Source organism: Cetorhinus maximus, chromosome 16 (assembly GCF_964194155.1).
Source record: "Cetorhinus maximus chromosome 16, sCetMax3.hap1.1, whole genome shotgun sequence".
NCBI lineage: Eukaryota > Metazoa > Chordata > Chondrichthyes > Lamniformes > Cetorhinidae > Cetorhinus > Cetorhinus maximus.
This window is the reverse complement of record NC_135894.1, coordinates 89,467,672-89,495,425: the sequence shown is the minus strand read 5'-3', so window position 1 is coordinate 89,495,425 and position 27,754 is coordinate 89,467,672. Positions and strand designations below refer to the sequence as shown.

General features: G+C 44.8%; 1 protein-coding gene across 2 annotated transcripts; it reads right to left on the bottom strand.

The window, feature by feature from the left end:
- Nucleotides 1–300: 300 nt before the first annotated feature.
- Nucleotides 301–27,524, bottom strand: LOC144691995 (protein FAM3B-like). 2 transcript variants are annotated; one of them, XM_078560560.1, is made up of 8 exons: nucleotides 27,396–27,524; nucleotides 19,458–19,601; nucleotides 17,420–17,543; nucleotides 13,545–13,603; nucleotides 12,479–12,529; nucleotides 9,353–9,440; nucleotides 4,405–4,537; nucleotides 301–1,440 (listed from the first exon to the last, which is right to left on the bottom strand). In XM_078560560.1, exons 1-8 carry the CDS (start codon nucleotides 27,424–27,426, stop codon nucleotides 1,366–1,368), a joined length of 705 nt encoding a protein of 234 aa, XP_078416686.1. In that variant the 5' UTR covers nucleotides 27,427–27,524; the 3' UTR covers nucleotides 301–1,365. The 2 variants fall into 2 exon arrangements, with proteins under 2 accessions (XP_078416686.1, XP_078416687.1); XM_078560561.1 differs by lacking the exon at nucleotides 12,479–12,529.
- Nucleotides 27,525–27,754: the final 230 nt, after the last annotated feature.

The following is a 27,754-nucleotide window of genomic DNA, read 5'->3' as shown; positions in this document are numbered from 1 at the left end:
TGGGGATGAATGGCGAGAGACAGGAAGAGCAGCTTCAACTTGTAGGAGGTAAGCCGTGAACTATAGGGTTGGCAATGAGAGGGAGGGTCAGCAGTGAGAGGGAGGGTCGGCAGTGAGAGGGAGGGTCGGCAGTGAGAGGGAGGGTCGGCAGTGAGAGGGAGGGTCGGCAGTGAGAGGGAGGGTTAGGAAGTGGCAGAGGCCATGAGAGGGAGGGTCGGCAGTGAGCGGGAGGGTCAGGGAGTGGCAGAGACCATGAGAGGGAGGGTCGGCAGTGAGAGGGAGGGTCAGAGGCCATGAGAGGGAGGGCCAAGAAGCGACAGAGGCCGCTCCAATATGGCGCCAATCTAGTCACATGGCACTACTACCTCAGACCCTGTACAAAGCGACTTTAAAGCAAAACTCCGAATCTCAATATGGGGCCCATAAATTGACTGACGGTAAAGCAGGACAACTTAAAGTGGGGACTTAATGTAATCCTGAAATTCTTAAAAACATCAGTGCACATATAGATGTGCTCTTATGTGCTAAGCTCTCTATTCTGAGTCAACGATCAACTCCCATTCCAGAAGATTGGGCACATAAGGCTGGCTGACATTTTAGTGCAGTACGGAGGTGTGCCATGCTGACGGAATGAAGAGTCACAAAGTTCACATTCATACATTGTTTATATTTCTCCAAAAGGCTATGCATTAAATTAGATACAATTCCCATTATTCTTTTTTCAGAATGACATTATTCTTAAATAAAAGCAGAAAGTGCTTCCAATACTCAGCAGATCTGGCAGCATCTGTGGAGAGAGAAACAGAGTTAACATTTCGAGTCCATATTACTCTTCCTCAGAGCTCTGAAGAGTCAAACGGATTCCAACCATTAACTCTAGATCCTTGTGAAAGTTGGGGCCTGGCAGCTTTCTTAATTGTTAGTTTCTCGGTGAAGAAGTTGATCCGAGGCACAGACCCTTGCTTGATTCAAGCAGCTAGGAAACTGGCAGAAATTTTAAAACTGGCCCATCCATTGGAACATTGACGGAATCGAGTACAACGCTGGTTTTATACTCTTCCCCAGTGGGGTGTAATATCGACCTGGATGTGAAAATCAGGGCTCCACCCAAACCCATATGTTTCCCAAGTGACAAATTGAATTAAAATTACACCGTCTGTATTTGATTGATTTCAATTCTTTTAAGTTTTGTTTGATCGTATGCAGAATGGAGCTTTTTTTTTGGCTCGGTCAGTTAACCTGACGTTAATGTCCAGTGACAGCTTTCATCCAACTCATCTGAACCCAGTAGTCCATCTAAACCAGGTAATGAGACAGGGAAGTTGAGCTGTGCTGTGAACCACATTGAAGGGCCAAGAGCAACTTTTATAGGTAGTCCGTCTTTGGTGAGAAACACCCATCAATCTGGATTTCGGCTGGCCAGCTCTCACTGTTGATAATCTGTTAAAATAAAAAGAAAGGGTTAGTAATGTTTCTGTAGAAATACATATCTTCTCTCCCCCATTGCCTCCTCTCTTGGTACTCTCGCTGTTAAATAGGACCAGGAATGAAAACGGATTCTGCAGTCCATTCGGTTAATCCCAAAAACTCAATCAGAACCTTCAATCACTTTTCCCTCAAATACCTATTAAACTCTCCTTTAAATTTTCTACATCTAAAATGTCAATGTTCCTCACCTATTTTAAGCTAGAATCCATACCCTCTTTGTTCTGGGGCTTGTGGCAATCTCAAATGTATAGTCATTCCTGAAGGATCAAGAATATTTGTGATTATCTTCACCAGACTAAATGTTTTAGTTTCTCCAACCTCCCCCACCATAGCTCAGGTATCTTAATTAGACATCAGTTTGGTAGCTGTAAACTGGACCTCTTTGATATCCTGTAGTATAATGACTAGAATTTATGCTGTATGAAAAATGTGGCCATAACAGTGCTTTAAATTGATTAACTAATTAATTAGTCTGCTAGATTTGCATTCTGTTGCCATGGAGATACATCCCAAAATTCAGATGGGCTTCCTCACTGCTGCTGCATATTATACTATTGAGTTCAGTAAACTATCTGAATAGGTACTCCCAGTAGATCCTCTTCTATGCTGTGTCCTCTAAGCGAGAGCCATTTGTTTATGGTTCCCACTGTTTATATCTCTCTCCTTAGTCTCAGTACCTTGCATTTGCCTACGTGAAATACCATTTATTATTACTCACCAATCCAGATGATCCAGAAACTTTTGTATTTGATTAATTTTACAATATTGTTTGAAACTAACCCACCATTTGTTATTATCCTCAAACATCATTTCCAGCTCCAAATTACTACTGGCACCAAGAACATCAATGCCCCCAGCAGTGATCCCTGTGACACCCTCTTAATCACTCTTTGAGATGGCGATACAGCTCCAATTACAACCATGCTTTACTTCAAACACTTCAGACAATTCTTAATCTATCTCAGAAATTCGCTTCATTCTCCATGGTCTTTCTCACTTATGAACTAATGCCATGGTATCAAATCCTGAAATCTAAATGCGTCACATTCATTGACAACAGGGGCCATCATTTCCTCAAACAGCAAAAGCAATTTTTTTTTTTAGGCCAGCTCTCTCTTATTCAGGTACTTTGTTATCCATTCATTCAGAGTGCCTTTCAATACTTAACTCACAGCATTTGCCATTTCCATGGTCATCTCTACGATCGGTTTTAAAGATTTGCAACATAGTGCCTACATTCCGATCATCAGACACGGTTCCCAATTCAAATGATTCCCAAAAAATAAGAGCCAGAAACTGGCTGATTTTGTGAGCCCCTTCTTTCCGTGTCCTTGAAGTCCATTTGAGAATGGCACCTTCTCTTTCATTAACTCCCTTATTATATCATTCCTTTTAACTCCCTTACCTGAAATCTCTATTTCTTTCCATGCTTCCTTGGTCAAATTGCTGAAAATTCAACTTCTGTGCAGGAGGCACTTACGGACTTATGAAATAGGAGCAGAATTAGGCCATTCGGCCCCTTGAATCTGTTCCGCCATTCAATAAGATCATGGCTGATCGGTTTGTGTTTCGAATTCCACATTCCCATCTACCCCAATAACTTTTGATTCCTTTGCCTAACAAGAATCTATCTACCTCTGCCTTAAAAATATTCAATGACCCCGCCTCTGGAGACAGAGAGTTTCAAAGTCGCACAACCCTCAGAAAAAATTTCTCCTCATCCCTGTCCTAAAAGGGCAACACCTAATTTTAAAACACTGTTCCCCAGTTCTGGACTCACTCACAAGAGGTAACATACTTTCCACGTCAACCTTGTCAATAGCGTTCAGAATCTTATGTGCTTCAATCAAGTTGCCCCTCACTCTTCTAAACTCCAGTAGAAACAAGCCCAGTCTGTCCAACCTTTCCTCATAAGACAACCCACTCATTCCAGGTATCAATTTAGTAAACCTCCTCTGAATCGCCTCCAATGCATTTACATCATTCTTTAAATGAGACTACCAAAACTGCACACAGTGTTCGAGATGTGGTCTCACCGACGCCCTGTATAATGAAGCATAACATCCTTACTTTTACGTTCAATTCCTCTTGTAATAAAAGGATAGCATTCCATAGCCTTCTCCACTACTTGCTGTATCTGCACACTAATGTTTTGTGACTCATGTACTAGAACCCCTATATCCCTCTGTGCCTCATAATTCTGCAGCCTTTCTCTGTTTAAGTAATACTCTGCTTTTTCATTCTCCATGCCAAACTGAACAACTTCACAATTTCCTACATTATACTCCATCTGCCAGATTTTTGCCCACTCACTCAACCTATCTATATTCATCTGCAACCTCCTTATGCCCTCTTAACAACATGCTGCAAGATAAGCTACCATGCCTTCACTCCCCTCATCTAAGTCATTGATATTAATTGTAAAAAGTTGAGGCCCCAGCACAGACCCCTGCGGGACTCCACTAGTCACATCCTGCCAGTCAGAACAAGACTCATTTATGCACACACTGTGTTTTCTGCCAGTCAGCCAATCTTCTATCTATGCTAATATGTTACTCCCTACATCATGCGCTTTTATTTTCTGCAATAGCCTTGAGTTTTCCAGAGGAGAATTCATTTAGTGTCTGTGCTTTCTTTTCTGCTCTCCTGCTAACTGGGCTGAAAGGCAGAATGGGTGAACTGTTCCAGTAGGGCCTCCACTTACATTGCCATATAACTAGAATTGAGTAATCCACGAATGTTAAGCCACGGGTAGCTTTGAAATTTGTAAACTTTGGTCAGAATTTCCTTAAACCTGCTCCCAATATAACTTTCCTGAGTGGTAGTAGCTCCTGACTGTCATGCAGGGAAAGAGCCTAACGAAAGGGTGAGAATGCGTTTCCAGCAAAGGACTGCAAGAATCTCCAGCTCACCAACCTTCTCCCACTGAAAGCTCTTTGGTAGCCTGAATCCTTTCGTGCCAAGAAAGACCCAATTTCCTCGGTAGGCCAACTTCCGTATCTCCACGCTGCCCAACGCCTCAATGTATTTCTTGGCTTCTTCTGTCAGCCTTGGAATAATCAGAAAAGGAGGTTACACACTTATAAATGGCATGCATTGCTATTGAGAGTAGGCGCTCCCCCACTCAGACCGGATGTTGAAATGCTTCTTACTTACGTGAGGGCTACAGCTAATATTTCTTCCATTGTTTTGGAACTCATTTAGAGACACGCTGTGCTAAAGCATATTGGGCAGGGAAGAAGTGGTCAAAGGAGGCTGCAGGCTATTTTGTGCCCTCTTCCAAACAATATCTAGAATGCTTTGATTTTGGAGCAGACATGTAGCACTCTCACCCAAATAGCCTGGACCTCCTTAAATATGTAAATTCAGTGTTCAACTGGGTGGAGCATGCCCAGTGGAACTGACCATTTCATGGCTGAGCTAAAGGTCCACGATAGGAAAATCTTCTCCAAATAAAAACCATTGTGGATTGATTTTTGCAGGGACTCGGGGAACAACACTTTCCACTCATTGCCAGTCCCCTTGAAAATTTTTTTGTTTATTTGTTAGTGGGATGTGGGCGTTGTTGGCTAGGCCAGCATTTATTGCCTATCCCTAGTTGCCCTCGGGGAGGTGGTGGTGAGCTGCCTTCTTGAACCGCTGCAGTCCCTGTGGTGTAGGTATACCCACAGTGCTGTTAGGAAGGGAGTTCCAGGATTTTGACCCAGTGACAGTGAAGGAACAGAAATATATTTCCAAGTCAGGATGGTGAGTGGCTTGGAGGGAACTTCCAGGTGGTGATGTTCCCATGTGTCTGCTGCCCTTGTCCTTCTAGATGGTAGTGGTTGTGGGTTTGGAAGGTGCCGTCGAAGGAGCCTTGGTGAGTTGCTGCAGTGCATCTTGTAGATGGTACACACTGCTGCCACTGTGTGCTGGTGGTGGAGGCAGAGTGTGTTTAAGATGGTGGATGGGGTGCCATTCCAGTGGGCTGCTCTGTCCTGGATAGTGTCAAGCTTCTTGAGTGTTGTTGGAGCTGCACTCATCCAGGCAAATGGAGAGTATTTCATCACACTCCTGACTTGTGCCTTGTTGATGGTAGGCAGGCTTTGGGGAGTCAGGAAGTGAGTGACGCGCTGCAGAATTCCCAGCCTGTGACTTGCTCTTGTAGCCACAGTATTTATATGGCTAGTCCAGTTCAGTTTCTGGTCAATGATAACCATCGACTCCAGTTTTCCTGGGACTCCTTGATACTCGGTCAAATTCTGCCTTAATTTCAAGGGTACTCACTCTCGCCACACCTCTGGAATTCAGCCCTTTTGTCCACGTTTGGGCCAAGGATGTAATGAGATCCTGAGCTGAGTGGTCCTGGCAGAACGCAAACTGAGCATCGGTGAGAAGGTTATTGGTCAGTAAATGCCACTTAATAGTACTGCTGATGACACCTTCCCCCACTTTGCTGATGATTGAGGGTAGACCAATGGGGCGGTGATTGGCCATTTCAGATTTGGCATGTTTTTTGTGGCCAGGGCATGCCTGGGCAATTTTCCACATTGTTGAATATGCCAGTGTTTTGGCTGTGCTGGAACAATTTGGCTAAGGGTGTGGCTAGTTCTGGAGCATAAGTCTTCGTTACTATTGCCGGGATGTTGAGAGTGCTACCAACTGAGCCATGGCTTTTTTCTTGTGTAACATCCAGCTTCCAGCACTTGGTGTTGCTCCTTTCATCAATAAAAGATTAGGTCCACATTAGCCAGATTGGGAACCTGTGTAAAACTTGTCCAAAAATAATGATCCTTTTTGAATTACCAAATGTCGATCTTCACCCTGTTCAGCTTCTTTAGTTTCACTGAAAGGATTTGGTCGTCACAAAGATCTTTTGTTCAGAAAGAAAATATCCAGAATATGAAACTGGGACTGAACTGACAGAATGGCCTAGAAGGCTAGCACATTCACCATTCACCTACAGGAGCTGGGGTCAAGTCCAACAGAAAGATGGGAAATTTTCCCCACCTGTTAGAGGCACTGACTGTATAATAGGCATGGAACAATAGGTATGGAAGTTGGCCATTCAGCCCCTCGTGCCTGCTTCAACACTGAGTTGGACCTTGGCTAATCTGTGGTTCAACTTCATTTATCAACATTTGTTTCACATCTCTTGATACTGTAATTTAACAAAAGTCAAACGATTGTAGTGTTGAAAGCTCTCAGCTTTTTGGGAAGAGAGTTCCAAATATCTACCACCATCTATCTGAAAAAATGCTTCCCAATTTCACTCTGGAATTTCGCTCTCCCCTACCAGAGGAAATAGTATGTCTGCATCTACCCTATTAGGTCCTTTTAATATTTGAAACACTTTGATCAAATCTCTTCTCAATCTAAGGCTATGTGAAATAAGTTTGGTTAGCCTTAACTCAATGATGAAGTGGTACACTCCACATCAGGAAACTGGCTGTAATTTGATTTAAGTTGGTTAAGGAAAATGGAAACTATCATACTGATGCCGGAGGAGATGGACATTCAAGGTTGCCGCTGTGGCATGTTGTTGCTGCTGCTTGTATCTACTGCTACCTGGAAATCTGCTGTCATGCTATGCCTCACTTGCCTGTGTTGTACCATCCTCACACATCCAACGTAGCTCATCTCCAACCACTCTGTGACGTCCATCATCCAACTATCCCTAGGTCGACCCATCTTTCTGCTGCTCCCGACTTTGCCCTCTAAGAAAGACCTCTGCAGCTTTTGAGTTCTGATCAAATGGCTGAAATACCCTATTTTCCCATTTACCCTATTAACCAAAATGCCCTATTTCCTTTTCCAGATGTCTCTTTCTAGAGATTGTTTTGCTCTTGCAATTTCAAGCACCTCTTTATTCGTCTTATGGTCTGTATATGGCCATTTAAGCAAACGTCTCAACGCCCACATTTCAAAGGCCTCCACTTCCTTCCACAGATTTTTATTTATTGTCCAGGTTTCTGAGGCAGACAGGAATATGGATAAAGTGTGGCATTTTATGAGTTTTTTTCTTGTTGCTAGCACATCCTTCCTCATCCCAAAATTACTTCTGTCTGTTTCTATCCTTCTGACTTCAGCCATCTTCTGTTATCATTTGTCCTAAATATCTACTTGTTCCATTGTGACACCATCCACTTCAACCTTTACTTTAGTTTCTGCTAATGTATTCCTTCTTTTGTTAGGGCAGAATAAAAGCAGCATTGTTCTGTTTCTAATCTGATTTGGGAATGTTTGATACTGAGGGTTACAATGAGAAACAGTTCCATTTGTCAATCCCAACAAGCCAACACCTGATTAAAGAAAGAATGTTCTTATGAAAGCACCTCACAACTTATTAAATAAAAGCAAAAAACTGCGGATGCTGGAAATCCAAAACAAAAACAAAAATACCTGGAAAAACTCAGCAGGTCTGGCAGCATCTGCGGAGAGGAACACAGTTAATGTTTCGAGTCCGTATGACTCTTCAACAGAATGGACTAATTAACCTGTTTTGAAATGCAGTCATTGTCATTTGGTTGGCAAATGCAGCAGTCAGCTTGCACACAGTTAGCACCCACGAATAGAAAATGAGGTGATTATAAGCAGGCAATTTTCTTATTTGTGGTTTTGGTTAAAAGGTAGAATGCTGACTAGGACACGAGAACTTTCCTATTCCTTGGTAGTGCCATGAGAATATTAACCATCACCTAAATGCCATGACTTCAGTTTAATGGCATTCCAAAGACAGTGGGGCCAAAGCAAAATTCGTTTTGAGCAAATTCTTAAGAAATGGGCGAGCCCGATGCCAATGTTGGTAACAGGACAAATATTGGCCAGGACAGTGGGGAGAACTTCCCTTCTCCTCTTCAAAGTAGCGCAATTTTTCAGATTAGACATTAAACTTGGACCCTGTCTGTCCTATTAGAGAGGCGCATAACATCTTGTGGCACTAACTTTGAAGAGGAGAAGGGAAGTTCTCCCCACTGTCCTGGCCAATATTTGTCCTGTTACCAACATTAAAACAGATCAAGTTGTTATCATTATTGCTGTTTATGGGAGCTTGCTGTGTGCAAATTGGCTGCCACAATTCTTACATTACAACAGTGACTACATCTGAAAGTACTTCATCAGCTTTAATGCATTAGGTTACAAAAGGCGCTATATAAATGCAAGTTCATTTTTTGCACTGAGTGAAAAATCCACATGGATGGAATTCTGTTTGTCCATTTTGGAGCCTGCACTTTTTTCCCTACAGGGAAACACGATACACACTCTAGACCAAGGAACTTAGATGCGGGCTGACACGATCCAAGACTTAGGAACTCCAGAGTATCTGTAAAAATATCAGCACGGAGCACTTCCTGTGGTTTATTCAGGCAGGAGCAATCTCATCACAAGGCCTTTGGCTTAGATTAGCTGGAGTTGATTGGGGTGAATCTCCGCCCTGGTGACGCATCTTCAGATTACACAATGAGCTGAGTGCTCAATCATCAGCTGTGTCATGGAGTACTGTGGATCTACCTGGTGCCATGGAGGGGTGACTTGGCCTCAGTCTTCCTGACAGGATCTAATCTTGTAACCAACTGGACCCCACAGAAGCCCTGTTGATCTCCCACTAAAAGGATAGCAACTAGTTGGTCAATTTTATGGTACTTCACTGGCTATAAAACACTTTGGAACATTCTGAGTTCATAACAACATGTGTGTGAATGTAGGGTGATCAGTGACTCAGGCTTCATGATGACGGCCATCATAGTCATCAATCATTGTGGTGCGGATGGAATATTCACAAAAAGTGTGTTTGAAGCAGTTACAGTGGCACATGTTACATACTATTACATCTCTTTAACCTCTCTCTCCTAATGTTCACAGGACTAGGTTTATTTACACTCACCTAGTAGAACTCTCACCAAATGTTGCCATCAAGATAAGGGAGCCATCTGGTGCTTTTTTAACAAAGTCAGTCATTGGCTCTGAATTATCTGTCAGTAAATTGAACAATGTCATACTTAATTAACAAACACAAATAGCTGAAGAATCAGAGTTAGCATCTGAAAAACAGAGTTAAGTTAAAGCTGCTGGATGCAGCTGGGAGTGTTTGGGGCACTGAGCCAACAAGCAAGGAAGAAATTAAGGGAAATTAAAGACACCGCACCTTGTTTCCAAATTCCTCTATGGTCTTGCTCCTTCCTCCCTACCTCTGTAGCCTCCTCTAACTCTAGCTGCTTGAGCACTCCCAATTTTAAATCGCTGCACTATTGCTGGCTGTGCTTTCAGCTGCCTGGGACCAAGTTCTGGGACACCCCTCCTACACGCCTCCGGCTCTCTACCTCTCTTCTCTTTTAAGGTGCTCCTTATAACCTAGCTCTTTGACCAAGCTTTTGGCCATCTGGCCTCGTTTCGACTTATGTGGCTCAGCGTCAAATTTGTTTGATAAGGCTCTTGTGATGTGTCTTCAGATGTTTTACTGAGTTAAAGATGCCATATAAATATAAGCTGTTTGTCGAAATTAAGGCAAGTCACCTATGGAAGAGCAGTCATGCAAGTGATGCAGAACAAGCACAGGCATCTGCCAAGTTGTCAATATAGCAGCGTAGTAGTTAGATAGTGGCTGTCAATATGGAGGTGCTTGGCTCCGACCCATTCTATCCCTTCCCCACCACAACTCAGCGCACTCCGAGATTAAAGTCAATAAGTCTAGTAATGCATGGGCAAGCAATGTGTGACTCATTCTAATCCCATATTCTTAACATCCTGCCAAGGGGCCTACCAATCCTCGCAGTTGTAAAATGGTCACCAGAAGAATCTTGGAATTATACAGCACACAAGAGAACCATTCAGTCCATCGTGCCTCTCCTGCCTCTTTGAAAGAGCCATCCATTTAGTCCCAATCCCTTACTTCTTTCCCTATAGCTCTGTAAATTTATCCTCTTCAAAATATTTATCAAATTTCTTCGTAAAAGTTATTGTAGAATCTACTTCTGCTATCCTTTTCAAGCAGTTCATTCCAGATCATAACAACTCACTGTGTAATCTTCTATTCTCACATTGCCTCTGACTCTTTAGCCACTCGCATTAAATCTATGTTGTCTGGTCACTGACCCTTCTGCCACTGGTAACAATTTCTTCTTATTTATTCTATCAAAACTGTTCATAAACATCTCTACCAAATATTCCTTTAACTTCCTCTGCTTTAAGGACAGCAATGACAACTTCCTTAGTCTCTCCAGGAGACTGAAGTCCTTCAACCCTGATACCATTCTAGTAAATCTCCTCTGAACCTTCCCCAAGACCTTGACATCCTTCCTAAAGTGTGGTGTCCATGTTTGAAGGCAATATTCAAGCTGGGGCCAACCCAGTGACTTATTAAAGTTGCCAATCAATTCCTTGTTTTTGTACTCTATGACCTGGGTTTTCGCCTTGACAGCCTTCGTGGTGAAAATGGTGAATGAGCCTGGAAATCAGGAATCCCACCTCCATATATGGCACTTCCCATTTTCGCAGGGGCAAGAATGGAGTCGGGGCTGGGGTTCACACATACACAGTTTACAGAGGCAGCTGGCCATTTAAACCATCAGCTGCCTCCACTGAAGAGGGATTTTGGTCGGCCAGGGGTGCGAAACCCGGAGTGTGCAGATTAGACCAGGTAAGAGCTGGACTCAACGTAGTGGATTCATTGGGATAGCCAGAGTATCCCTTTGGATAGATAAGGTACACCTTTGGATCTGGTGCCGGGACACCTTTGGTGGAGGTCAAGTGCCCTTTGGGGTAGCTTAGGTGCCCTTTGGAATTGTTAAAAGTAGGCATAAATGTGCGTGAAAAGTGCATAAATTCATTATTGTCAAGCTCATTGGAACTGTGAACAGACCTTTCAAAATCAGCTTTCAAAGCTATCAGAAGCACCTGTCAAAGGGAGCCATCAAAACTGTCAAGAGGACCTTTCAAAAACAACTGGCAAAGGGAGCTATCAAGGAATTTAAAAGACCTGCCCTTTAAACTTTTGAAAAAAAAATTGCCTGGAGTGTTAAAAAAATGTCTGCGATGGGTATAGGAGCATAGGTTGGCATGCAGGTTATGGGGATGGGTACAGGACATGAGACAGCATGTGTTGACATAGACAGGGCATGGGGAATGTGTGGGGAGGGTGAGGGGCAGTGAGGGCGAGGGCTGTTTTATTGATTTTTGTTTCAATCTTTCACACAGTGCCGGTGCACAGAGGCAGTCCCCAGATGGCTTGTGTCGGAGGAGGACCATCACCAAGCCGATCTTGAAAGAAACATGACAGGATGCGCTGTTTAACCTTCTTGCAGGCAGCAGTTTTCTTTTGTAGCCTCCCTGCTTCCTTGTGAAAGTTTCCATCCCTCTGCCCTTATATAGCCTCAGGCAGGGAAACTGAGATCTGGCCCGAGTTCCTGTGTGAGTCTCCAGGCAAACCATCTGGGGATTGCAAGCCTTTAAATCCACCAAAGATCAGCCATATTTCATCCAAAACCTTTCATTTTGATACTCAAGGACCAGGTAGGCTAGTAAGGCAGGCAGTATGGGAATCCTCCAGCACTGCACGCGGCACTCTCAAACAGGTCTGTGAACCCTCCAGCCTGCTACAGCTTCCATGCCTTGCAACTGACCTGTCATGTCCCCAGGAGTAATAACATTTTGACATCAACATTGCAAAAAGCCTCAGTGCCTATTGTACATGGTAATAAGGCAAAAGTTAACTTTTCGTTCATGAGAGTCTTAGTGCACTTTATATTTTGGGGTGGATTATATTCAGAAAATCATGTTACTTCAGAAGGCGAGCTGTGGCGATTCCAGGAAAATGGTTTAAATGCCACTTCTGCCATTTCCATAGAGTTTCCCTGGTTCTTCTGCCAATGTTAAATCAGACAAGCTGGATAATCCTCGTAGGAGATTCAGCCCCAATATACAAGCCATGCATGGAATCTAACTGTGCAGAGGTGAAGACTGTAGGTTGTAGCATAGAGAAAGGGAAAGCCCAAATTTAAAATGTCTTTCTTACCTCCTCCCCAAAGATCAAAGTTGCCAGTATCTACAAGCTTTCCTGTTTTGGCTGTCAGTAAGAAACGTGAGCAGAAAAAATCATTACGAATCTGAATTATATAATGGAGAACATAATTTTCAAATACCGTTACTTGTAAGAGAAGGCACAGGGTTAGGATGTCGCTCACTATTGTATTAGTCCTGTTTGACCCTGTCAAGTGCAGCTCTTTCCTGGCTGGATACGGGAGCCTGGATTGACCTAATTTCCACCGTACACGCTTTCCAAAAGCATTGTTTGGTTAAAATCAACAATAATGTCAAGTTGGTCTGATCAGGAAGGAAATTTATGCCCCCCTGATGACCTCCATAACTGAGAAGGGCATGGGAACATCATCACCTTCGAGGACACAATGTCCTGACTTGGGAGATATATGGGCATAATTCCTTCACCTTCATTGGAAGTTCTTACCTAACATCATTGTTGGAGTATTATGCACCAGTTCAAGGAATAGATCGTCTCCCACCTTCTCGAGGCAATTACGGATGGGAATTAAATATGCCGACATTGCCAAGGTCCCCAGAACAACTTATTTTAAAAAGGCAGTCTGAGATGATACCCCTGGGAGCAAGAGGAGCCATTTTTGTTGCTTTCAAGAAGACAGCTCACCACCACCTCCTCAAGGGTAATTGGGAATGGGCAATAAATAGTCTCGTCAATGAGGCTCACATCCCATGAATAATAAAGAATAAAAAAAATTCCCAGGTGTGCTCAAAACCATAAGGTGCCCTCAGATTGGGAATCTCAGTTAGAGAGCCTGCAAGGATCATTGATTTAGGAATTGAAGAATTCACACTGGCGTTGCAATTCTTCTGAGAATGAGGTACATTGTGGGGATGCAGAGTAGTTTTGCATCAGATCATATAATAAAACTGGTTCTACATTTCATAATGCTGCCAACTGGTGCTAACCTATACAATTGTTCAATATCCTAGTCCTAATATCCCTTGGCTATAAATCAACAGATGCCTCACAGCTGTGACATTTTAGGGGTAATTCAACTCATCTGTTATAAATGAAAACTCACCTTCCACAATGGCAATATTCATGCCCTGGCCAAAGTTATTCTTGACATCACCCAGGAGTCTGTTTAAAAATATTTTAAAAAATGAATGTGTTAATTGAAGTTGTCATTTTAAGAAATAAGTCTTTTGCCAGAATGACTAAAAGGGTTAAATTATGTGGGTGGGTTGCATAAGTTAATCTTGCATTCCTTGAATATAGAAGATTAAGAGGTGATCTATTTGATGTGTTTAAAATAATCAAAAGGAATTGGTAGGGCATATAGAAAGGAACAATTTCCTTTGATGGGGAAAGTTTGGAATCAAAGGGACATAGCTTAAAATAGGAGTAGGTCAACCGGGGATGATGTCAACAAATGCTTCTTCATGCAAATGTTAGTGGAAATCTGGAACTCTCTCTAAATGTTATTGACATTGAATCAACTGAAATTGTCAAAACTGAGGTTAATAGATTTTTGTTAGGTAAGGATATCTTATTTTTTATTCATTCATTCATGGGATGTGGGCATCACTAACAAAGCCAACTCTTATTTGTGCATCTCCAACTGATCCTGAGAAGGTGGTGGTGATGAACCACATTCTTGAACCGCTGCAGTCCATGTGACGAAGGTGCCGTTAGGGATGATTTTCGAGAACTTGACTCAGTGATGATGAAGGAACTACAATTATTCCCAAGTTAGGATGATGTGTTGGGCTTGGCAGGGGATTTTGTGGTGTTCCAATGTGCCTACTGCTCTTGTTCTTGTGTGGTATAGGTCACAGGTTAGGAAGATGCTGCCAAAGAAGCTTTGGTGAATTGCTACAGTGTATCTTGTCCATTGTACACACTGCTTTCACTGTGCACTGGTGGTGGAGGGAGTGAATGTTTAAGGTGATAGGTGGGGTGCCAACGAAGCAGGCTTCTTTGTCCTGGAGGGTGTCGAACTTCTTGAGCATTGTTGGAGCTGCACAAACTCAGACAGTTGGCGAATATTCTATCACACTCCTAGCTTGCTCCTTGTAGGCAGAAAGGCTTTGTGAAGTTAGTATGTGGGACATTTGCATCAGAATACCCAGTGGCTGATTTGCTCTTGTAGCCATAGTGTGTGTGTGGCTGGTCAGTTAGTTTCTAGTCACTGGTGACGCTCACAGAATGTTGATGGTGGGGGTATCAAACAACGGTAATGCCATTGAATGTCAAGTGAAGTGGTTAGATTCTCTCGTATGGCATTAATGTGACTTGCCATTTGGCCCAAACCTGGATGTTGTCCAGGTCTTGTGACACACAGGCACAAGTTGCTTCATTATCTGAGGAATTGCAAATGGAACTGAATACTGGAATTAACAGTGAACATCCCCATTCTAACTTTATGATTGAGTCAAGGTCATTGATGAAGAAGAAATATTGTTGGGCCTAAAGTACTGCCCTGGGGAGCTCCTTCATTGATGTACTGGGGCTGAGATGATCTGAAGCACACATCCTCAGCACTATAGCTGGGATGTTGTTGGGACATAGAGCTTTTGCTATATCCAGTGTACTCAGTTGTTCCTTGATATCACTTGGAGTGAATTGTTAATTGGCTGAAGACTAGAAACTGTGGGGAGCTCAGGTGAAGGGAAAGATGAGTCATCCACTCGGCATTTCAGGATGATTCAGGGTTATGGAACCAAGATGGGTATATCGAGTTAAGATTCAGATCAGCCAGTAACAAAGTGAATGGCAGAACAAGCTTGAGCAACTAAATGGAGTTCTCCTATTCCTAAAAGGTTAGCTTCTGTATGAACTAGAAATGTTCATCACTGTACAGTAAGTTGTGCCCTTCAGCAATTGGGAGCTAAGGCACATTTCTGGGACAGCTTTATTCTGCTGTTGCTATTTACACCTCCATCTTTTGTTTCTTTGTCATCCCGTTTTGCTTTGCACCATCATCCCTCTCCTGTCTCCCACCCTATCACAGAGCTTCCATTTTGTTCTATTCTCCTGTCCCGCTTTCCCTGCCTCTGTACTTGCTTAAAACCTGTTACATCTCTAACTTTTTCGAGCTTTGATGAAAGGCCATTGCGCTGAAAAATTAATTCGGTTTCTCTCTCCATGGAGGCTGCTTGACCCAGTGAGTATTTCCAGCATTTTTAATTTTTATTTAGTTGTATGTAATCTAAAAATGAAATTAAATATTTAACTACCACACTTCTGCATGCCATTGTTATGGTTTCCATTTTTTGTAAAATAATTGCCTCTTAGAGCATCATAGTCATAGAGCCATAGAGGTCTACAGCACAGAAAAAGGCCCTTTGGCCCATTGAGTTTGCACTGGTCAAACAAGTGCCTAACTATTCTAATCCCATTTTCCAGCACTAGGCCCATAGCCTTGTATGCCATGGCATCGCAAGTGCGCATCCAAATACTTCTTAAATGTTATGAGGGTTTCTGCCTCTACCACCCTTTCAGGCAGTGAGTTCCAGATTCCCACCATCCTCTGGGTGAAATAATTCTTCCTCATATCCCCTCTAAACCTCCTGCCCCTGATCTTAAATCTATGCCCCCTGGTTATTAATCCCTTCACCAAGGGGAAAAGTTCCTTCCAGTCTACCCTATCCAAGCCCCTCATAATTTTATACACCTCAATCATGTCCCCCACTCAATCTCCTCTGCTCCAGGGAAAATAACTCCAGTCTATCCAATCTCTCCTCATAACAAACTCTCCAGCCCAGGCAACATCCTGGTAAATCTCTCTGCACTCTCTCTAGTGCAATCACATCCTTCCTATAATGCAGATTCCAGAACTGCAAGCAATACTCTAGCTGTGGCCTAACCAGCATTTTATACAGTTCCAGCATAACCTCCCTGCTCTTATATTCCATGCCTCGGCTAATAAAGTCATGTATCCCATGTGCCTTCTTAACCACCTTATCTACCTGTCCCACTACCTTAAGGGACCGGTGGACGTGCACACCAAGGTCCCTCTGATCCTCGGTACTTCCCAGGGTCCTACCATTCAGCATGTATTCCCGTGCCTTGTTTGTCCTGCCCAAGTGCATCACCTCACACTTATCCGGATTAAATTCCATTTGCCACTGATCAGTCCATCTGACCAGCCCATCTATATCCTCCTGTAATCTAAGGCTATCCTCCTCACTATTTACCACCCCACCAATTTTCGTGTCATCTGCAAACTTACTGATCAACCCTCCTACATTCAAGTCTAAATCATTTATACATACCACAAACAACAACGGACCCAACACCGATCCCTGTGCAACCCCACTGAATACAGGCATCCAGTCACAAAAACACCCCTCGGCCATCGCCCTCTGCTTCCTGTCACTCAGCCAATTCTGGATCCAATTTGCCAAATTGCTTTGGATCCCGTGGGCTCTTACCTTCATTATCAGTCTCCCATGTGGGACCTTATCAAAAGCCTTGCTGAAGTCCAAGTAGACGACATCAAATGCATCGCCCTCATCTACACATCTGGTCACCTCTTCGAAAAATTCAATCAAATTGGTCAGATATGACCTCCCCTTAACAAAACCATGCTGACTGTCCTTGATGAATCCCTGCCTCTCCAAGTGTAGATTAATTCTGTCCCTCAGAATTGCTTCCAATAGTTTTCCCACCACTGAGGTTAAACTGACTGGCCTGTAGTTCCCTGGTTTATCCCTTCCTCCCTTCTTGAATAATGGTACCACATTGGCTGTCCTCCAGGCCTCTGGCACTTCTCCTGTAGCCAGAGAGGTATTGAAAATTACTGCCAGTGTCCCTGCTATCTCCTCCCTTGCCTCACTCAACAGCCTGGGATACATTTCATCCGGGCCTGGATGTTAACTAATCAACAACCGGGGGTAATAATTTTGATCACAGGATTGTAATCAAAAGTGAAAAGAAATCAGTGTTACTCACATTTCATCTTCAAAACAAATTTTAGGAGGTTTGGATTTCTCAGCCCCACTCAACACTAGAAAGGCAAAGCTTCCTGTAGGGCACGATTTCTGGTGATCACATTTATGTTGCTTTTTGGAAGATGCTGAAAATATTACACATAGTTAAAAGAAATAGAACATTTATTTACTTTTTAAAAAAATCACTTCCCCCGACACCCAACCCCCCAAAAAATTCAATTTTCTCTCCAGGCAGTTGCTGGTTTTTAAATAGGATCTCAGCTTCACAATTAAGGTGTAATATTTTTTATATAGCATATTTCACAAGCTCAGGGTTTCCCACAGCACTGTATGGCCAATGAAGCATTTTTGAAGTGTTGCCACTGATGTAAACATAGGGAACGTGGCAGACAATTTGCACATAGCATGATTCTACAAAGAAGCAACAAAATAATGACCTGATAATCTGTTTTAGCGATGATGGATGAGGGATAAATACTGGGCAAGGCACGGGAGAGAACGTTCTTCATCGAAATGCCTTTATGCTCACCTGAGGGGGCCTCAGTTTAAATGTCTCATATGAAAGATGGCACCTATGACAGTGCAGCACCGTGCTGGTGTGTCAACTTAGATTATGCATTTGTCACTGGAGTAATAGAAAGATGACAATGATTATGGATGAACAGAGGCACCTAGGGGGTTCAGATAGATAATTCACTGAAAGTACCGGAGAAAGCAGATAAAAGGCATTAAAAAAGGCCGAGAAATGAATTTCATAATTTGGAGCATGAGTAAAGAAGTAATGATATATTGTACAAAACAATGGCTGGGTCACACTTGGAGTACCATGTGCAATTTTGGGCACTTGATGGCAGAAAGGACATTAAAGCCATAGAGTGTGATGGATATCGGATCGTCAAGGTAACGCCAGGGATGGGAAACTATAGCCATGAGCAGAGACTTGAGATATTGGAAATATTTCCACTGGAGAGGAAAAGGCTAAGAGCAGACTTTAACGAATAGGAAACGAGGGATCTTTGCGATTATCACTAGGAGAACGAGGAGAGGGGTTTGAAGAAATTTCTTCATGCAGAGATAGCTACAACATATTATTCCTCGTCACGGAAGGAGGCTGAGGCGAACATTGTTCTTTTTTAACGAAAAGTAAAATTGGATGAGCATAGAAGCAGAGGAAGATAGCAGGAGCAGGGGAGTGGTTGTAATCCCACAGTGGTGATTGCCTGAATGGGATTCTTCTCTGCTAGTTAATATCTATGCTTTGAATCCATGGCCTGAATCTTCTGGTCAGCGTGCGGGGGTGGGGCCTGCTCGCCGACGTCGGGCATGCGACCTGACGTCACCGCGCGTCATTCCGATCTTCAGTTCGGCAGGCGCGGACCGGAGTCAAAGGCCTGTTAAGGCCATTTAAAAACCAATTGAAATCATTAACAGGGCTGCCTGCCCAACCTTAAGGTTGCCGGGCAGGTGAAGAGATCAGGTGGCCTTCGCATTTCTCATGGAGCCTCATCCGCGGGTAGGATGAGGTTTCACGAAGACTTTATAAATTAAATTAACATTTTTATTGAAATACATAAACGTGTCCCAGCTCATGTGACACTGTCACATGAGGGAACGTGAGTAATTTAAAAAGATTTTTTTTCCATTTTTCATAATGAAATTAATCTCCCTGAGGCATGCTCTTTGCCTCAGATTTCTACGCTCTTTCGCGCACATGGGCAAAGAGCATAGGCCCCAACTCTCCCTCTTCCCCCACCCCCCCACCCCCCCCCACCCACACAGGGAGCGCTGAACGCTACCAGGTGTGCGCCACGCTGGCTGGGCCTTAATCGGCCCTCCCGTGTAAAATAGTGGCATGTGGCCGATCGCGCCCGCCCCACCCAGCCCGCACAACGGGGTGAAAATTCTCCCCCATAAGTTTGTGCACCAATGGTACTACACGTTTAGTCTCGGGCATGGTGTTCTAATCTAGATGGAGAGCAACAAACTGGGGATATGGTAGTACTGCCGAAGCTGCTGACGAGACAGCATTTTCTTTTTACCTATACGAGAAGGTTTCTGCACCAGCTTCTGAACCCTGCTAAGGGTCTGGCGTAGGGAGCCATCTATCATGTAATCAGCCAACCACAGGCCTAAGCACCATGCTGCAATGCAGCCTACCACAACCATTACTAGCTTGATAGGGCCTGTTAAAAGAGAAAAGAGAACATTTTACAGTATTCGGCTAGTGTAATGAGGAAAGAAAAGTTTGTGTAAACAGAGTACCTTTTGTTCAAAGATTTATTCCATTATCTATTGTTTTAAAAAATTATAAAATAACAATTTATCAGCAAATTTAAGACATTTCCTGCCCCCAAAATCTTAGTTCTTAATTTTCACGATTTTGCTTCAAACCTTTTTGTGCCAAATTTCTCTTAAATTAAAAGCTTCCCTTCATTTCCTCATTCCCGTGATCCATGGTTGAGCAGTTGTGATTGTATTTTTTGATCACTAGATGATCGTGTACCAATTTAAAAAATTTTCCTCCCAGTTCAGCTGTCACCTTGACCGTCCGTTTGAAACTACTGGAAGGAAATAATTAAATCTTTCAACAGGTTAAAAATGTTAACCTTAAAATTACAACTAAATTTTTAGTTTTAAATTTAATAGGGTCCCATCCCAGTTTGGAGTCACCCACTTGTCTCCTTTCTCCTGCCTCCCGAGGTACCATTATATGCTGCCAGCTTTGTTTGGGACGCATTCCTGGAGGTTTCACCACTGCCCCTCCTCCAATCCACCAGTGGAATGTAATGTCTGAAAGGACGGTGGAAGCAGATTACACAATAACCTTCAAAAAAAAGGAAGTAGGTAAATAAAAACGGAAACATTTGCAGGGCTATGGGATAAGAGCAGGTGGAATGGGACTCATCAGAAAGCTCCTTCAAAGTCCCAGCACGAGCTCAAATGCATGGCCTCCTTCTGTGCTTATGCAGCATTTATTGCCCATCCCTAGTTGCTCTTGATGAGCAATGAGTGGTGAGCCACCTTCTTCAACCACTGCAGTCCACGTGGTGTAGCTGCACCCTCAAGTACATGGCTTCACTCCAGACAGGAAGGAGCGGTGTATTGTGGACCATTGGGGCAGGATCAGGGGGAAGCACTTCCTGCCGGGGCACAGGCAGCACAGACTGGGAGCTGCCAGCTGCAACGCTGCAGTTTCAAACCGCTATACCTACCGTGCGCTGAGTCAATCCAGTTAAGATGGAGGCTCGGGAAATGTGGCCATCTGATAGCACACGACTAAACAAGGTTAAATTTAACCAGCACATGGGGAAAAAGTATACAAACTCTGTCCAATCTGATAACTGACATACAAGAATGGGTAAAGTGGGCGGAATTTTACGGGGGGCTGGGGGGTGGTGGAGGAGGTTGGGGTTGTAAAATGCAGTCAGCAATTCAAAAGCCCAATGACAATCGGCAGGACCCACCTGCATAAAATTCCACCCAGTGTGTGCACTGTCTGACAAGCGACACACAGGAATGGCGACCATACAGTCTGTTAACAGGTACACATGGTTGGCAAACAGATTCTACAGTTTCCCAGTTCACAAGCCAACTGTTTCCAGGAAATCACAACCAGCCCTAGCCAAAGTCGGCTGGCAAACCTGGTGCAAATTTTGGATTTCCCACTTGTTTCAGTTGCTTCTGGTACACGCCAGTTATTCCCAGCAGAGGCTGGGTAGATACAGTGGCAACCTGTTTCAACTTATTTCCCCTTTGCAGACTGGCACCTGATTTTCCTCATTTAAAGAAAAAGATGCATTTCTGCCAGTTTAGCCTCAATCCTCTAATTTTTAAAAGAATGTTTTTTCTTCAAGGCTCCAGGATTCAGGAATTGAGTCACTCAGGACGGTATACCCAACCCCTCATCTGCCCTTGTGGGCACATTATTTAGGGGGGGGAAATGTTTATTTTCCTGAACTGCAGGGAGGAAGTTTGGTAAGAAAGACTTGGGGAATGTGCAATTCAGGATTCCCCACACACAGTTGGATTTTAAGTCCACAGTACGTCCACACTGATTGGCTTCCTGCCTGTAGGCCAGCTTGATAGGCTTTTAAAAAAATATTCATTCATGCGATGTGGGCTTTGCTGGCTGGGCCAGCATTTGTTGCCCATCCCTAACTGCCCTTAAGAAGTGGTGGTGAGCTGCCTTCTTGAACCGCTGCAGTCCATGTGATGTAGATACACCCACAGTGCTGTTAGGAAGGGAGTTCCAGGATTTTGACCCAGCGACAGTGAAGGAACGGCGATATATTTCCAAGTCAGGATGCTGAGTGACTTGGAGGGGAACTTCCAGGTGGTGGTGTTCCCATCTATCTGCTGCCCTTGTCCTTCTAGATGGCAGTGGTTGTGGGTTTGGAAGGTGTTGTCGAAGGAGCCTTGGTGAATTCCTGCAGCGTATCTTGTAGATGGTACTCACTGCTGCTACTGAGAGTCGGTGGTGGAGGTTGTATCCAGTCGGGTGGGGAGTGGACAGTGAAGGTTGCAGCAACAGGTAAGGCTGAGCTGGGGAGGTGGGGTTGATCAGAGCGGGGTTTCAACTGGAGGGGAAAAGAGTGATCGATTGAAGTGAGGTCGATCGGGGGCAGGAGGTTGGGTCAGTCAGGGAGTGGAAGAGGTCAGTTGAGGGGGGTGGGAGGGTTGGTGGCACAGTGGTATTGTCACTGCGCTAGAAATCCAGAGATCCAGGTAATGCTCTGGGGACCAGGGTTCGAATCCCGCCACAGCAGATGGTGAAATTTGAGTTCAATGAAAAAGAAATCTGGAATTAAAATTCTAATGATGACCATGAAAACATTGTCAATTGTTCTAAAAACCCACCTGGTTCACTAATGTCCTTTAGGGAAGGAAATTCTGCCGTCCTTACCTGGTCTGGCCTACATGTGACTTTGTGGTTGACTTTTAAATGCCCTCTGAAATAACCTAGCAAAGCACCGTGTTCTCAAGGGCAATTAGGGATGGGCAAATAACACTGGCCTAGCCAGCAATGCCCCCATCTAATGAACGAATAAAAAAAATCAGCGGGGAGGGTAGTCAACCAATGAAGGGGGGCCGGGAGGGGGGGTGGTGAGGAGGTCCATTGGAGGTTACTCATGGGGGTGGAGTTGGCTGGACTGCCGGCCCTGAGGGGAGAGTTAAGGGGGGGTGGGGGAAAAGAGAGAGGTCGGAATGACAAGCCTTGGGGATTGGGGCGGGGCGGGCGGGGGGTGGTGGTATTGTAGGCCTGATGGGGAGCAGATTCAATGCCTGGTGGTGTGGCAGGGGTGATCAGGGGCTTGATAATGGGATAGGTCAGTCTTTGGGGGAAATTCATAGGGGTGGGGGTGGGTGGAGACTCCTCAGCCAGACACCTGGATCCAGAAGTAGGTGCTAAGGAACCTATCTCCTGAATCCACCAAGTCCTTGCTTTGAGAGAATGGGCAGGCTACACAACATTGGCAATCCTTGCTAGCAGCTGTAAAAGGTCAAAAGCTGCAGCACAATGACACTCGCAGCCTCATTAACATCTTTAAAATTCCAACTCACCTTCTTGAATCGGATTAGTGCCCCACCCACCTGCCAGCCTCAGTAAAAAACAGGAATGGGTGGGTCAGAGGCGGGTTTGGTTCAGGGAACAGGTTTCTGGGACTTCAGCCCCATCCTGTCTGATCCAAACCTGTTGTGCTTCAGGTTGAAATTCCATGTATGTGGTTGATCTAGTTCAGTTCCTGGGTAAATGTGACCCCCCCCCTCCACCCCTCCAGGATCTTAATAGTGGGGGATTTAACAATGGAAATGTCACTGAATGTCAAATGGAGGTGGTTAGAAACTGTCATATTGGAAATGGTCATTGCCAGGCATTTACGATGTACAGATGCTACTTGTCCATTATCAGCCCAAGCCTGAATGTTGTCTCTTTCTCTCTCTCATTGGCTGTCCCTCCAGGCAAGTGGGATGTTTGTTACAGAGTACAGCCTGTGGCAAGAACCTGCGCAGTGGAGGCTGTTGTACTGCAGCTACCTGATGGTTTGGGCTGAGCAGGAAACTCTCCTGCTCTTACTGCCTGCCATAGGAAGGATCTTACAGGCTGATAATCAACCTGTTTGGCCATGTTATGAACACGCCTTCCGTGGTCATCAAGTCCTGGAGTGGGACTGGAGGCCAGAGCTTCTGGCTCAGAGGTAGGGACGCCCCCACCAATGTGCTGCAAGACCTCCTTATTATCAGCTTAGCAAGGCTTGCTTAATTGTCTTGGTTTACCAGTAAAAATGGGAAATTCATCCTGAGATTGAGGTTATTACAGGAAGAGGCACACACAGCAGGATTGCACACAGTCCAGAGTTGGTATCTGTTCTCGAGCCTGATACTTGACCAGTTTTTCAGCAGGCTGCCAGGTAAGTAGGCAAATTTCATTTACAGTTGCTAGGTCAGGCATTAAGGATTTCCAGCATCCGCAGTTTTTTGCTTTTATTTTATATTAAGGATTAACGGCCAGGCACCACCCCTTCCTTGAATTCTAACAGAACAATTTCAAACATTTTCAAGGAAGCATTTGACCGAGTGTGGCATCAAGGCGCCCTAGCAAAACTGGAGTCAATGGGAATCGGGGAAAAACTCTGCACTGGCTGGAGTCACACTGAGCAGAAATGAGGATGGTTGTGGTTGTTGGAAGTCAAGCATCTCAGTCCTGGGACATCGCTGCAGGAGTTCCTTAGGGTAGTGTCCTAGGCCCAACCATCTTCAGGTGTTTCGTCAATCGCCTTCCCTCCATAATGAGGTTGGAAGTGAGGATGTTTACAGTTGATTTCACAATGTTCAGCACCTTTTGTGGTTCCTCAGATACTGAAGCGATCCGTGCAACAAGACCTGGACAATATCGGGCTGACATTGGCTAGTAACATTTTTGCCACACATGCACCAGCAGTGACCATATCCAACAGAGGGAATCCAACCATCTCCCCATGACACTCAATGGCATTACCATCGCTGAATCCTCCATTATCAACATCCTGGAGGTTACCATTTACCCTAGTCATGCTATATAAATACTGTGTCTACAAGAGCAGGTTAGAGGCTGGGAATTCTGCGGGGGATAACTCACCTCCTGACTTCCCAAAGCCTGTCCACCATCTAGAAGCCACAAGTCGGGAATACAGTCCACTTGCCTGGATGAGTGCACCTCTAACACCACTCAAGAAGCACAACACCATCCAAGGCAAAGCAATCTGCTTGATTGGCAACCCATCCATCACCTTAAACATTCACTCCCTCTACCACCAACACATAGTGGCAGCAGTGTGTACCATCTACAAGATGTGCTGCGGCAGCCCACCAAGGCTCCTTCCAAAGTAGTGACCTCAACCACCTAGAAGGACAAAGGCAGCAGATGCATGGGAACACCACCACCTGCAAGTCCCCCTCCAAGCCACTCACCATTCTGACTTGGACATATATCACCATTCCTTCACTGTTGCTGGGTCAAAATCATGGAACTCCCTCCCTAACAGCACTGTGGGTGTACCTATACTACATAGACTGCAGCTCACCACTGCCTGCTCAAGGGCATGTAGGGATGGACAATAAGTGTTGGCTCAGCCAGCGAAGCCCACATTCCGTGAATGAATAAAAAAAACAAAAGCTTCCAATAACCGATCTGTGGCCCCCTCCTCTCCCTCAACTACATGCTGCGCCTTGACAGTATCATCCACAGGCATGGGGTCAGCTTGTAAATGTGTGCTGACCACACCCAGTCCTACCTCCCTGCTGCCCACGATGCTGCCAAGACTGCTGGCACAATGTGCAATCTTGGGCGAGAAAGATCGAGGAAACATTGAACCAAACGAGGTGACTTTTCACTCTCTATTGAACATTTCCCTTTAAATTGTTAGAAAGATATCAGTGAGATCGGCAGGCTGAGGAGGAGGTTTCACTGGGCGGGGCGGTGGGAGGCAAGGGGGGCATGGAATGAACCCTCCAGGAAGATGTCCAACCAGAGTTGGCACCCCTACCTCTGACGTTTGGCCACACAAGCCATTCAGTTGTTTCACTAGCTTCACAGGGCAATAGTGGATGGGTAGCAAATGCCAGCCTTGCCAGGGACACCCACATCCTCAGAATGAGTTCTTTAAGACAATGAACACTTTGGTTTGGCCCTGGTCTAGAGTCATAATTCAAATGATCTCCAATCCCATGGCAGGAGACTGCTACCTTCAGTCTACCAAGCAAACAACATTTTGGTGGGACAAAAAACAAAAATAGCTGGAAAAACTCAGCAGGTCTGACAGCATCTGCGGAGAGGAATACAGTTAATGTTTCCAGTCTGTATGACTTCATCAGAACTAAGGAATATAGAAATGAGGTGAAATATAAGCTGGTTGAGGGGGGTGGGACAGGTGTAGCTGAATAGAGGGCCAGTGATAGGTGGAGGCAAAGAAGAGATTGCCAATGATGTCATAGACAAAAGGGTGTTGACAGTGGTGCTATTAGCTGAAGAATGTGCCAATGATGACATTAAGGGTAGAAAGCAGGACGAGCAAGGTCTAGCCCTAGTGGGGGTGGGGTGGGGTGGGAGGGGAAGGGATCGAAATAGACTTAAAAAGGTAGATAAAACAATGGATTTTTAAAATAATGGAAATAGGTGGGAAAAGAAAATATATTAAAAATAAATAATAAAAAAATAAAAAATATATAAATTATTGGAAAGGGGGTTGGGGGGGGGGGGGTGGGGGGGGATCGGAAAGGGGGTGGGGATGGAGGAGAGAGTTCATGATCTAAAATTGTTGAACTCAATATTCAGTCCGGAAGGCTGTAAAGTGCCTAGTCGGAAGATGAGGTGCTGTTCCTCCAGTTTGCTTGAGCTTCACTGGAACATTGCAGCAAGTCAAGGACGGACATGTGGGCATGAGAGCAGGGTGGAGTGTTGAAATGGCAAGTGACAGGGAGGTCTGGGTAATGCTTGCGGACAGACCGCAGGTGTTCCGCAAAGCGGTCACCCAGTCTGCGTTTGGTCTCTCCAATGTAGAGGAAACCGCACTGGGAGCGGCGAATGCAGTAGACTAAATTGAGGGGAAAGAACATTTTGGTGGGGCTGGGTTATATTTCAATTGTGTCTCTATACACTCAAGTGGCTCGAACTGCATTACAACATCCCCGGAATAATGCATGCTTCACCCAATAATTGATTTACCATGGTTGTCAAACTAGTACATCTCGAAAATCAGTCTCGCAATGACAAGTTTGAAAGAAACAAAGCGACACTGCGGATGTGGCAAATCTAATTTGCCCCCCCCCACCCCCGGCCTCACTAACCCCACCCTCACTCCCCGAACTCAGGAATAAGTAAAAGTTTGAAATTATTTACTGGAGCCGGAGTGCAGAGGGGGGGCGCCGTGCAAAAACCATCCCGACTCCGAACTTCAGCCTGAATTCAACGACCACAGGAGCTGATGACTGACCCCAGAGAGTCTGCGGGGAAAACCAACGAGAAAGAAAAGTAACGAAGAGAAGGAAAGGAGACTGAGTCGTGGGACGGGGGAGGAGAGAGAAGGGCTGGGGGATAGAAAGGCAACTTTTTAACCAGTCATTAATATAAGGAGGACATTCAGTTAGTGAGAACACGGACAGGGAAGATTGAAGCTGCCGTCCCGATGGTGATGGGCTTGGGAGTGAAACTACAGCATCAATGCCGAAATTAACCAGCCCGCGGTGCAATTGACACGGACACTATGGGATTACTCCTTGTAATCGCCCAGCTACCGCAATATCCTGAAAGAGCAATAGATTGGGGATGGGGAGAGGGGGGGGGGGAACAAAAGCCAAAAACTTCGGATGCTGGAAATCCAAAACAAAAATAAAAATACCTGGAAAAACTCAGCATCTGCAGGAGAGGAGCAGAGTTTCCAGTCCGTATGACTCTACAACAGAACTAAATAAAAACAAGAACAGGAAAGTTGGCTACTTACCGTCCACTCGAAGTCGGAGTTGGTTTGCCATTTTAACACCTGGCCCCAGTCAGCAGCTGTGAAAGCCACACCTCTGGATTCAGGTGGACGGAAGAGCAGAGCATTTAACAGTCCTGTTTCTCGGGTGGGGTGCACAGGACCGAAATGTGCGCTTGTGGTTCAGCAACTCCTCCTCCCAGTGGCTGACAGGTAAAAACAAAAGCATCTCCGAGAGGGAGGGAGGGAGGGAGGTCGCTAGCGATGAGGAGGAGGAATTTCTCCTCCCAAGGCGGTGGCCAATCTGTGGAATTCCTTACCGCAGGGGGCTGCAGAGGCTGGGTCGTCAAATATATTCAAGGCTGAGATAAGACAGGCGTTTA